The sequence below is a fragment of the Populus trichocarpa genome, chromosome 1 (assembly GCF_000002775.5).
Source record: "Populus trichocarpa isolate Nisqually-1 chromosome 1, P.trichocarpa_v4.1, whole genome shotgun sequence".
Classification (NCBI taxonomy): Eukaryota; Viridiplantae; Streptophyta; class Magnoliopsida; order Malpighiales; family Salicaceae; genus Populus; species Populus trichocarpa.
This window is the reverse complement of record NC_037285.2, coordinates 44,784,058-44,797,425: the sequence shown is the minus strand read 5'-3', so window position 1 is coordinate 44,797,425 and position 13,368 is coordinate 44,784,058. Positions and strand designations below refer to the sequence as shown.

The 13,368-nt window shown below is 33.9% G+C and overlaps 1 protein-coding gene across 4 annotated transcripts; it reads right to left on the bottom strand.

The window, feature by feature from the left end:
* Window positions 1-947: 947 nt before the first annotated feature.
* On the bottom strand, window positions 948-9,316 carry LOC18095922 (homeobox-leucine zipper protein MERISTEM L1). 4 transcript variants are annotated; one of them, XR_002980255.2, is made up of 11 exons: window positions 9,101-9,294; window positions 8,627-8,787; window positions 8,459-8,534; window positions 7,484-8,023; window positions 7,263-7,364; window positions 6,593-6,793; window positions 6,329-6,491; window positions 5,978-6,246; window positions 5,309-5,404; window positions 4,785-5,199; window positions 948-1,232 (listed from the first exon to the last, which is right to left on the bottom strand). XR_002980255.2 is itself a non-coding variant. In XM_052448230.1 (11 exons), the coding sequence occupies exons 2-10, from the start codon at window positions 8,785-8,787 to the stop codon at window positions 4,849-4,851; spliced, it is 1,959 nt and encodes a 652-aa protein (XP_052304190.1). In that variant the 5' UTR covers window positions 9,189-9,316; the 3' UTR covers window positions 948-1,232; window positions 4,807-4,848. The 4 variants fall into 4 exon arrangements, 3 of the variants coding, with proteins under 3 accessions (XP_052304190.1, XP_052304191.1, XP_024450660.2); XM_052448230.1 differs by having other exon boundaries at window positions 4,807-5,199; window positions 9,189-9,316; XM_052448231.1 differs by having other exon boundaries at window positions 4,807-5,199; window positions 6,332-6,491.
* Between the last annotated feature and the right edge of the window lie 4,052 nt (window positions 9,317-13,368).

Genomic DNA, 13,368 nt, shown 5'->3' with positions numbered 1-13,368 from the left:
TATGAAAATATTCTCAAAATACTTAATTTTATTTCTTAATGTTCCACTTGCCAAAAGGATAAATTACAACTCTATATAATTTTTATAGAAAACCCTAATAACACTAAATAGGAAAAATAAACTAGGAAAATAAATATTCTATTTAAATAGAAAAATAAAAATAAAAAGAAAGAAAATTAATTAGGAAAAAATATTTATTTTCCAAAAAAATCTCTTTCCGTCATGATGTTGGATGGAAAGAAGATTTGTTTGTTCCTGGAAATGCATATGTAGTTTATACCTTTAGATTGATGAAATATTAATTTATGACCAAATTAAATGAATAATAAAAATATCATCATATATGCAGGTTTGTAAGAGGCTCGTAGAGTTCATGCTTACTACATTTCAGTGATCTCCAAATTTTATTACTCTTCTGTAGGTAAATCCTTGAAGCTTATATTGGTTACAAATGAAATTTCCGTATAGATGTTCAGGGCAAGCTATCAATTGCCTTTGCAAGATGCGTCAAAATGGCCATTATGTATTGAAAAGTTTATGGAAACAGGACCCAATTTACAAAGTTTCAAATTACGATTCTGTTGCTTTAAAATAACGTGGTCAGAGATATCCTTTGGGATTATTTATGGAGTGTTGCAGTTTCCATACATGTGACAACTCTTTTGAAATGCAAAGTCATTTAACTCATGCATTGCTCTGTGTTGCAGGTCCACCTTTCCATGAATGTTCTTTTTCAGATATCCTTCCTAGAAGATGAGTGATTATTGCAACTGCATATTCCCTAGGTTTAGTGCTACATTTGCACACCATTTTAGTGTATAAATGTCTATTCCCATGTGTTTAAAGCAATTAATGAGTGATTAGTGGTTTCGGACAGCATTTCTTTCATTATGATAATATACCTTGAGGTCAAGATTTATAAACCCTAAACCATATGCATGAACATGTTTAAAGAAAACCGCATCCAATAGCAGAAGACAGTGTCTCCAAAATCCCAGATTGTGAAAACAGGTTCCAGTTCTAAAACCAAGAGTTACACTAGGCAATACAAAATTAAGGTCCACAGACACAAATTTCAGAAAGCATCAATGTTCACTCCCCACTGTTTATTCAACATACATGGGGATATATATATCATACAGCCTAATCCCCAGCCATAAGCAGATGTCATCACATCCTTCATTTCGTTTCTGTTCTGTTTTTCCTTGTACATTTTTCTCCCTTTCTTTCCACTGCAACAGGAGCACGATAATTAGTATAAATACTAGAAATCAAATTTTCATTTTTGTCAAAAAGTTGGAACGGGCAGAAGGAAAAAATACTAGGATCGATCATCCACCATGACATGAATGACTTCAACAGAATATAATGTGTTTTGGTAGCATGCGTAGAATGTCACTCAGTACTTTTTGACACTGATTCAAATGCATATAGATTCGATGTCGGTCAAAGTGACAGAGGCAATTGCTAAGAAAGGTCAGCAAAACGGCACCAAAGATTAAGAATCATGGCTAGTTTTCTGTAAACTCCATCAGATGTTCGTATTTTATGACAAGTTCCTTTTATATGCCCATGAACTATGCCCTTTGTAGTGGAAAATTACCAATCAAGTGCACTAAAGAAGCCGAACATAAAGGAATTTGTTGACTGTTCCAAGTGAAACAGTATAATGGCAAGAAGGGAGTGTTGAAGTTTGGTACCAAAGCTGGAATAGGATTACTTTGTAGTAATCTACTGCATTGCTATCTATCTATTAGCTGATAGCTATCTATCTGTTAGCTGATAGCATTATCTAGATTAGGATGTTTTTTTCAATTCATTTGTTTAAGCTTATCTAGGATTAGACTAGCTTGTTATACAACTCCTTTGATAAAGGAGAACATAGCTGATACGTTTCTTTAGTTTTTTATTTTTCTGTAATGTTTGTTTCCTTTTATAAATAAAACACTGGGGATGGCAGTAACTATCTGAGACATCTTCTGCTCCCTGTTCTTTCAACTGTAAAGACTTTAGACTTTGTTCTTTGTTCTTTGTTTTTTGTTCTTTGCTCTTTGTTCTTTGTTCATCAACAATAATCTGTTCTTTATATATCAGTTTTTCCAACAATTGGTATCAGAGCTCCTCTGATCTTTGAAGGGTTTTGAGTGAAAACACGAGAGAATAATAAGGTTAAATCAAAGCTTTCTGCTTTGAAGGGTTTGTGAGTGAAACACGAGAGATTAAGTGAGTTTTTTTTAAGCAATGGATTCTGCAAATTTTCCAGCAAAAACACCAGTGTTCACAGGGCAGAATTATGGTGTGTGGGCTGTAAAAATGGAAACATATCTCAAAGCTTTTGACTTGTGGGAGATAGTGGAGAGTGATAGGCAACCCACTCCACTAGGAAACAATCCTACGATTGCACAGATGAAATTTTTCAATGAAGAAAAGGCAAAGCGATTCAAAGCTCTTACCTGTCTTCATAATGCTGTGAGTGAAGAAATCTTCACAAGGATTATGGCTTGTAAATCTGCCAAAGAAACGTGGGATAAATTAAAAGCAGAATTTCATGGTGATGAGAAGTCAAGGAAGATGCAAGTTTTAAATCTCAGAAGGCAGTTTGAAGGTCTGAAGATGAGAGAAACCGATACCATCAAAGACTTCTCTTCTCAAATTTCAAAACTTGTGAATCAAGTGAGACTTTTAGGAGAAGATTTTCCAGATTCAAGAATAGTAGAGAAAGTTCTGGTAAGTCTACCAGAGAAATTTGAACATAAAATTTGCTCTTTAGAAGATTCTAAAGATTTCTCAGAAATGAGTCTGCAAGAACTGGTAAATGCATTGCAAGCTGTGGAGCAAAGACAAACTTATAGACAAGAAGGAACAAGTGAAGGAGCTCTTGTTGCAGTTTACAAGGAGAAGAGTCGGGCTAAGAATTTTTACAGAAACAATCAAGAAGAAAAAAGAGAAAAAGGGAGAGGCTGGCAATCTAATAATTGGCAACAGAACAGCAACAACATCTTCACTGAAGGGAAAGAGAAGAAAGAATATTTTCCTGCTTGCAAATTCTGTCAAAAAACAAATCATCTTGAAGCCTGGTGTTGGCTCAAGAATGCACAATGCCGAAACTGCAAGCAATTTGGTCACATTCAAAGATTCTGCAAAAATAAAGCAGAACCAGAAAAACAAGCTCAAGTAGCCGAGAGTTCAGAAGTAGAGGAAGATTTTTTATTCATGGCTACAATACAGGAGATGTGTAACACAGCCAAGGCAAATGACTCATCATGGCTTATTGATAGTGGCTGCACTAATCACATGACAGCAGATCTGAGCTTATTCAAAGATTTGGATAAAAACTATCTATCTAGAGTTAGAATTAGGAATGGAGACTATGTGAAGGTTGAAGGAAAAGGAGCAATTGAAGTAGAAACTTTGTCAGGTACAAAAACTCTTAAAAATGTTCTTTATGTGCCTAAGATTAATCATAATCTAGTTAGTGTGGGACAATTAATTGAATCTGGTTACTCAATATTCTTTAATGATGGAGTATGTGATATTAAAGATAAAAATGGAGTGCTATTGCTTTCTGCAAAAATGATGAACAGAAGTTTTAATGTTGATTGGAGAGAAGTATGTTTGAGTGCTAACACTTGTGAGAACAATGAATCTGTTCTTTGGCACAAACGGTTGGGGCACTTCAGTTATGCAACTTTAAAGAGAATGGCTGACCTGCAGATGACTCATGGTTTACCAGATATACAGGAACAAAAGAGTATTTGTGAAGCCTGTCAGTTAGGAAAACAAACTAGAGTTGTTTTTCCTGATAATGCATTCAAAGCACTGTCAAAACACCAGCTTGTACACACAGATGTGTGTGGGCCGATGCATAATGAATCATTGAATGGTTCAAAGTATTTTCTTTTATTTGTTGATGATTATAGTAGATTCTGTTGGATTTACTTTTTGAAATCAAAATCTTATGCGTTTGCTGAGTTTGTTAAATTCAAAGCAGCAGTTGAACTAGAAACAAAAAACATGTTTGAAGATCTGAGGGGAAGAATTGGAATGTTTAGCTTTGGAACCAAGGAGGAGTGTTGAAGTTTGGTACCAAAGCTGGAACAGGATTACTTTGTAGTAATCTACTGCATTGCTATCTATCTATTAGCTGATAGCTATCTATCTGTTAGCTGATAGCATTATCTAGATTAGGATGTTTCTTTCAATTCATTTGTTTAAGTTTATCTAGGATTAGACTAGCTTGTTATACAACTCCTTTGATAAAGGAGAACATAGCTGGTACGTTTCTTTAGTTTTTTATTTTTCTGTAATGTTTGTTTCCTTTTATAAATAAAACACTAGGGATGGCAGTAACTATCTGAAACATTTTCTGCTCCCTGTTCTTTCAACTGTAAAGACTTTAGACTTTGTTCTTTGTTCTTTGTTTATCAACAATAATTTGTTCTTTATATATCAGTTTTTCCAACATGGAGGAATGATCATGAATTCAAATCCAACTGTGCACTGATCATTGCTGTTCCAAATCATATTTGGTTGCTTTGATAAACCCTAGTTCATATATTCTTTCAGAATCAGTAGCCGTTTATAACCTCATGTATTTCTGTAGACAGTTTAATCATTAGTGCAAATCCTTAGGGAATCAGAATTGCAATTACGACGAACCCTAGCTAGCCATATATAGATAGTTTCATAACATCCTAGGCCCTAAGAGGGGTTTAAAGAACTTGAAACATTAAAAATTTGGATGATCAGTTAATTATCCAAAAATCAGCGATGTTAAGCCTTACCAACAGTGTGGATAGTACTTACGCATTTCGATTTATGTGTGCCGGCCGGATGGTGAACTGTGTTTTATAGATTGTCAGATAAAAGAGCTGTCTTGATCAAAGTTGCAGTTTCTGTGAGGATTTTCTGAATGGTATTAACAGAATCAGCAGCAGGAAGATAGTCCTCCGTGGATGAACCATCCATAATGTGAAAGGCAAGGGTGAGAAGACTTCCTCTAGTTTCCTCTCCATTCCTTAGTGGCCCATCAGGATGTATCACAAAACCTGATGGCAAAATATTAACAAGATCTGAATTTCCACCACCCAGCATCATGCCCATAGTAAGAATGTCTATTGGGGCATAAACAACGTACGATCCAGTTGGATGGCTGTAACTTTCTTGCAAGTACAAGATTTCTATCTGGTTCGGAGCAGACTGCATAATCAAGAAATCTTTTCTTTGTTAATGTGCGGTTCATATAGTTGAACTTTTGGATATGTTTATAGCATATTCTGAATAAGAAAGAAAAAAAGTGGCAACTTACATTCACTTGCATGATAGACACACGATTTTCCGGACTTTCTCCCTTGATGATATGCATAATCTCTTGAACTGCGTATCCACGGGCAAGCAAATCCCACTGCATGAAAAGCCAGCGAAGATAACAATTCTACTTGCAAATATAGCATACTTGGGGAGAAAACAAGATGCTAATGCCATAGCATTACTGCATTGCTGTAAGACATTCAATGTCCAAAAACCAAGACATTTTTACAGTGAATTTTGGTTCTTTCAGAACAGGAAGGACGGGACATTTCCTCTTTGTCCCGACAGTCTTTCTTCTTATCTCAAGATAGTAATCAAACCCTACAGAAATATTTGATGCCAGACTAGCTTTAAGTATAATGAAAACTATCTGAACGACAATGCTAAAACAGTGTGGGATACAGATGATTTATAGCAAGATGAATCAGAAGTAGTAGTGCTAACAATTAATTAAATCGATCCGATTCATTTAGTTTCCTTTCTAAAATCCACGGACACGCTAAAGACGTATCCATAAATGAATCCTCGTTCGAAACTTCCTCTAATTATTTCATAGCAGTCCCTGCTTGTTTAACTTGGATACGTTTATTTTACAAGGAAAGAAGCAGAAATTGACCAATCATCATCAAAGGGAAACGATGCTTTAAAGTTTAAGCATCATGCATACCTTGTTTCTAGAATCCCCATGGCGAAGAAAATCAAAGACTCTCTTTGGTGGAGCTGGAACCCAAAGAGATGTTGTGAAAACTAAAGTCGAACTAGGGCTTCCATTGAGGGCATAAATAGTCTTAGTCATTAACCTAAAATCTTCACCATCACATAGATGTATTCGGACCCAAAAATTGTCAGTAGAAGCACTGTTGTCATGATAAAAGCTTCTCATCATTCTACGAGCCAGCCTCAACACACTTGTTTTCCCATTTCGGGGTATTGTTGCTGTGCAATATCAAACCAAAACTGTAACAGGTTAACCAATATATATGTTGCTTAAAGTCAGAAGAAAAGGAAATGTTTTTACCACTGTCAAGGGAAGTAGAGATTATATTCCCAACTGGCTCACAATGTCGGACTATGCTGGCAACCCAACGCATAGCGCTAAATGCAAAACCAGGGAGAACAATTGGCCAAAACATTCTATGGACAAATTTATTGTCCACTTCCACATGCTCAACCCAAATAACCTGCAGAATTTGATGAAGACAAGAACATGGAAATATAATATGAGGCTTAATTCAAGTAAACTACAGAAAGGGATGCTTTTCCAATTGGCACATGTAATCACCTTAGAGTATCCGTCCGGCATTTCTACGATTAAACACCCTGATGGTCTTCTCCGAAAAATTACTAGTGGATAAGGGAATAGACTGTCCAAGGATACATCAACAACTCCCCAAGTTCCAGGCCCTATCTGCTTACAATACCTTGCAAACTGACTCTCTCGAATATTAACAAGTGGTGTAGGCATATGAAACTCTGCCTTCATCTGTAAAGCATTGCATTGAGATCTTATGAAATCGATTATTCATATGCACATTTTGTTGGTTGGAAGAATTACACTGTCCCCCACATACCAATACATATAATTGCAATGAAACAGATCATATAGGTATTATTCGCAATCAATGCTTGAGTTACTTGAGATTCCTAAAAAAAACATTAAAGCATCCAAGGGTACCTGTAAACATTTTTTTTTTGGTTGAATCTATCAGGATAATTTCCAGATAGTTTACTAGTTTCATCGAACATCCAATGACATGATACTTGAAGACTCCTTGCGATTATTTACGTTTCATGGTGATGTATAGAAGCTCCCATTGCAAGTATGAACTCAATTCTAACTAATGAAATCAACAATATTGCATTCCATTGGCATTTAGAATCCATTTCACTAATATCTTCATAAAACGAAGGAGATGATGATGATACTCAAACAGCTTGATTAACTAAATTACCACTTGTAACGTTTCGTTGTAGTTCCCAGCTACCCCTCTTGACAAGACTCCAAGTACAGTTGTTCTTGAGACGATATTAGAAAAAACTGATGACCACTGCTTCTGTTTATCAAAATAAGAAAAACAATTATCCTTTGTGTTCCAAAGTTAATAACAATATCATTAGATTAAATGAGTTAATGCTTAAATACTTAAACACAGAGAGAGGAAAGAAACCCTACCACATCCATGAGGCACTCGACAAGGCTGGTAGCATCCATACGAACAAACCCTATATGTCGTGAAGCTTCAGTTTGAAGGAAATTTTTTTCAGCATCTCGCTGAAACATAGGTTTGTGTTGAGTTCCATTAGTGCTTGCATTGCTCTCATATAAGTTTGCAAGATTTTGAGGATCTTCCATCTCAATTATTCTCATTAGCTCTCCTAGACTTGCATCAAATGGACGGAATTCTCTTATATATTCTCCTTCATTTAGAATCTCAAGGTCACAATCTTGTCGGTGCTGCCATAGAGGTTCTCCTGCAAGGCACTTTCTTACTAGCTCGTCCATGGCTGAAACAGCCATCTCATTGATTTTTTTCTTGTTTGCATCAGAACCAACTGAGACTGCCATTAAAAGGTCACTAGCTCGATCATTTATTTCCAAAGGCATGTTTGTGGATGACACGGACTCAACCTCACTTCGAGGAGAAAGCTGAGGGGGCTGACAATTATCTGAATTGAATGGAACATATCCATTATTTTGGATCATGTTATCATCCTGTAAGTCAAAGCTAAAATCAATCTCCAAAAAAATCATCAATGAAGTACAAAATTAAGCTTTGACACCATATATAAACCCTAAAGAAATCCTAAAAACATCTCTTTTTATGAACCCTCCCAACCCAAGAAAGGGCTTGAAGGAAAGGGGGGAAACATCAAAATATGCTAGAGATCAAGATTTACTATCATAGAATGTTATAGAAATTAATCCCCACAAGAAAAATCAATGACAGTGCCAGCACAAGATGCCTTTATATATATGTTTTTCATCTTAGAATGGTACTGGACTTGCTTGATTTTTTAGGGCTTTTCATTAAAAATGCCATACCCTTTCTTCTGTTACTTTAGAAAATGTCATGCAAATCTTAATTAGTCATAATAAATATCTCCAGATAGGTTATTAATCACATGTATATCTTGCAAGACTAGTTACCTGTGGATTTATTTCATGATCAAACCCTAATTCCTCTTCAGTAGTACTCTTCATCTCCTCTAACCCTTCAACCGAACTGATCAAAAAGAAGAAGAAGAAGAAGAAACTCTTTACCATCAAAATAAAATGATCAAATTGCAGGTAGCAACATCTCCATTAACAACTCACCTCTCCGTATTTTCAGTATCATCAATTTCACTATAATCACTATCAGTACTATAACCATCACCATTGACTGAGCTCGCATCAGTGATATCAGGACGCATCATTTCTTCATCACTGCTTATCTCCTGATCTTGACTGATCTCCTCCGACTCGGACATGTCCATCTGGAATATATTCATTTTCATGTTAGTTTGAATAGGTTAAATTTTTGGTACAAACATATCTCCCTATATTAATTAGTTTTCACAAGTCTTCTACCTTAGTAATCTTCAAATTGTATAAAAAAATGAAAGCTAAAACACAAAAACTAGAAATGAAACTACGATCATCATTATCTGGAAAATCAACACCAATCAAAATACATTTAAGCTCAATTTTTTATTTTTATTTTTGAAAAAAACCATTTGAATTTGTACCTAACGCATACAAACTAAAATTTTAAAAAAATATATATATAAATAAATAAAGAGAACCCACAATTGGATGTTATATATCAAATCTATATTGATATATAACGAAATAGATGATATATTATGATCAGAAGAGCAGATCTCTGAATCTATACATGTATGACATGGGGTTTTGTTTGGCACACTGAATCTGTGGCATTTGATGGGCACGTAGAAAGACTATACTGCCAGGTAAATGTTCACTGTCTCATTGGCTACTGGACAGGATGGCAGCCTGACGTGGCAAGTTAATACATTGTGTTTGGTGGAATGCTAGGGTTTAGGAGCAAGAGAATGGGCCCCTGTCAGGTTCTCTTCAAGGTTAGATTTTCCTCACCTGGCATGATCAGGAAAGATTCAGGTAGGATTTTTCTGTTGTTTTAATTTCATGATTTTTTGTGTTTCCTACCAACATTTTAGCATCAAGCCCCTGTTTATATTTTGTTAAATCCAATTCCTGCCATCAATTTCGGGCACAAATAAACAGAAAAATTAATTTTTTTGGGTTTAGGAGATTAATTTTCCTCTTGTAATATTTTTTTAAAGAAAAAATTTGACTTCGGAAATGAAAATCCATGCTTTTTGTATATTATTGAAAACACATCTTTGTTTTTATTGACCTGTTAATCTAGAAAAATTCACTCAATAAATATAGTGTTAATTAGTTGTAATGAACTACAAATCCAAACTTAAGTACATGAAATCGACAAAAAATACACAAGTAAGATAACAAAAACAAGTTACATAAAATCATGTCAAATATGGTCATCACACATAAATTTTAATTTAAAATTTTATCATTGAATATTTTCTTTTCAAGTATTTTATCTTTTTAAGAGGTTTACAACTCCTTAAGTAAACCCCAAAAGCAACCTAAACAAATTAACGAATTCAAAAGATAATGAAAAAGCAATAAAAATCCTAGAAAAAACTAGGAAATCTAAAAATAAGAAAGTAAAAGCGCTACCAAAAACCTGTAAAATACCAACGAAAATACCGATAAAAAATTTATGTTGGTACATTAAGGTGACATTTACCGACAGAAAATAACTTTGTTTTTTCCACTACCAACTGAAACATATAACACTCAATTGCTTTAGAGATACGATGACGATCTTTTAATTCATCTAAAACTCAATCTTGATGTATGTTTAGAGACTGGATCTATCAATGGACCCAATAGAAATCGGGTTTACTGTATCTCCAACACTACAGTCGAGTACATATGGGCAAATCGTAATGTCTTGACCGTTGGGACCATGCAATTCAGATCGAGCTAGTAATCATTGGTTGTCTATGCAATCTTAAGAGAACAAGTTCAAGCTAAGACAACCCAATTTAGAATTGAGATGATCAAACTGAGGGATAAAGTGAATGTCTTCGAGTAGCTATTGATAACCCTCACTGGTACCTGTGCTCCACCTCGTCACCCTCCTAGTTCCAGTGAAGATCCGTCTCTGCCTCTTCCTCTAGCTTCTATCCACTAAATAGATAAATTATATTTAATAAGATTTTTCAAATTAATAATACAAATTTTCTTTTTAAAAAAAATATTTTTTTATTTTTTTAATTGTATTGTTTATTTTTTAAAAAACAATATTACATATAATACCAACAGAATTACTGACGGAATGTGAAATATCAATGAAATTACCGACAGACTAAGTCCCTTAGATAGTTATAGAGAGTTAAAAAAAAATTACAGGAATTGCCTCTATTAGCATTGGTAACATACATATAAATGTAATTCTATGATAGATCAAATCCGTCCGTAATTTGCCACAATCACCAATAGATTTATTGACGGAATTATTGCCAATAATTTTTTTTGTTTGGTGATATAAATCCATCGGAGATTATATTACCAATGAAATAGAAATCATTGATAATATGTTTTTCGATGATATTTTTCCATCTATGAATCTATCGATAATTATACGTCCAATGGAATTAGGCTTTACACATCAATGGAATATTTCATCGTTGTTTTGCTATCTAGTGGTGAAATAACAAAAGTAGCTCGAATAGAACCTTCTAGTAATAATTGGAAGCCTTCCGAACCTCGATTACTCTCTTGAACTCAGTCTTTGGAACCTTTTGACAAGGAAAAATAACAAAAGTAGGTTGAACAACACTTGAAATAATTTGAAGGCCTTCTAAACTTCAACTACTTTTTTAAAAATTGGATCTTCGGAACCTCTTGATAAAATTTGAGTATAATCTAATGACCAAATTAAAAGTTATAGATTTTTTTTGTTAGGGTGAACACCCTACATTAGATTTCCGACTAAAAAAATCCAAATTTAATTATTCTAAATGTAAATAAGCATCAATGACTAAATAGTAAATTTGTCAAGTATTATTATAGAATGTACCTATATAGGAAATATTGTATATAGAAAATATTATAGCCATACTCTTGTGTGGTAACCCCCACCATTACTATTGTACGTTGCCCTACACATATAGGATTAAATATATTACCACTTAGAAGAATAATATCAACGTGTTTGTGGGATATATGTTGTCTATCTGTATATTTAAAAAATTTAGAGCTTTTTAGATGCAAGTCATGCCCAATAGAGCTTTTTATTGAAACAAATGTGTGAAGCGATGACTACCAAAAAGGGGGTGCAGCAGTTCATGGATAGCCGAGTTCAGTACTTTGTGGTACGTTAGTTTTCAACCATTCATTTTATTAAGTTATAATTTCATTCAATTTGATGAATTTATTTTTTCTTTCTATGATATATATAACACTTGTTTGAAAGAGAAATATGGGGATAATCCTTCGACCCAACCGAATCTCAATCCGGATTTGTGGTTGGAGGCAAGATCGTCTGGTAGGCCCAATAAAAATTAGGTATACGGATTCTCTAACACTACGACTGGGAACTTGTGGACAACCTATAGTGTTTTGACCGTTGGATGCTCATAATTGGTCACGAGCACTCATACTCCAGAGTTTGAGGTAATGTTAGACCAACGAGTACAGGATCGGACGAGCCATCTCAATGAAAAATATGAATGATTCATTGCGGATTATGAAGAACTTCATCAAGTGGTGATGGATATGAGATCACACATGTGTGATCCATGTGCTCCTCTTTATTAGCCCCACGATCCCAGCGACGACCAACCTCCTCATCCAGCGCTGCCTCTATTTTAGATTTATTGTATTTGAACCTACAAATATTTAAATTTATAATAAATATTTAATTTTTATATTATTTTAAATTTCTTTTTTATATTATTTTAATTTCATTTTTATTTAACTTCTGTTTAATATTTGTTTTAAAAATATATTTTAAAATATTACGGACAGGGTTACCCATGGACCACATCCGTTGGTATATTCCAGAGAGTTAGAAAAGAATTATTACAAATGCCACTATGAATGTTAACTCTCTGATGGAATTACAATGATATTTCGTTGATGATATATTATATTTACCAACCGATATATCGATGGACAAATAAAAACACCGATGAAATTGCATACGGTATTTTAATCGGTTATATGGCAAACTTCCTGAGGGACATACAGACAAAATGAAGCGGGTAAATGTTTTTTGATGCACTTTGTCCGTCTGTAAATCAATTACCAATGAACTCACCAACAGACGAAAAATTATTGATGAGAGTTTTTATGACGGATTGGTTTGGTTCGTGAGCCCGTCATTAAAATACGTACCGGCAGACTGTGCGTTTAAATACCGGTGAAAATTACTATTGGTAAAACTGTTAAATCTTATCGTGAACTAAGTAAATGTTTTTTTTTAATTTAAGTATATTATTTTAAAAAAAAATTATAATCAAGTATTTTTCATCCTACTTTTATTAATTACTCCCTTGAGATAATTGCAATTTAGATACTCCATTTTTTTTATGTTTTCTCAATGAGTACATGAACTTAATTTTTTTATTTAAGTATATTATTTTAAAAAAAAATTATAATCAAGTATTTTTCATGCAACTTTTATTAATAACTCCCTTATCTCATGACACATTATTTGCCCTAAACTACTAAATTAAGCTTATGAAGTTTTATGACTGGAGGGAACTTTTCCTTCCAAGTTATTTTACCCTTTACAACTTTTTATATAGTAAATATCCAAATTGTCATTGTATCCAAGAGGTAGAAGAAGAGTAAAATAACTTGAGAGAGACAGCTTCTTCAAATGAAAGGGAAAAATCATAATTTAGTAGCATGGAGCAAAGGATATACCAGAGCAATTGATAGTATTTGGATGTAAAATACTTGATGAACAGTTTTGAAAAAAAAAACTGATTTAC

Coding starts and splice junctions, on each gene's coding strand:
- LOC18095922 (XM_052448230.1), bottom strand. CDS start 8,787: ATGGACATGTCCGAGTCGGAGGAGATCAGTCAAGATCAGGAGATAAGC. Junction 7,365..7,483: donor TCGAGTGCCTCATGGATGTG/GTAGGGTTTCTT, acceptor TTTGATAAACAG/AAGCAGTGGTCATCAGTTTT. Junction 6,247..6,328: donor CTCTACTTCCCTTGACAGTG/GTAAAAACATTT, acceptor GATATTGCACAG/CAACAATACCCCGAAATGGG.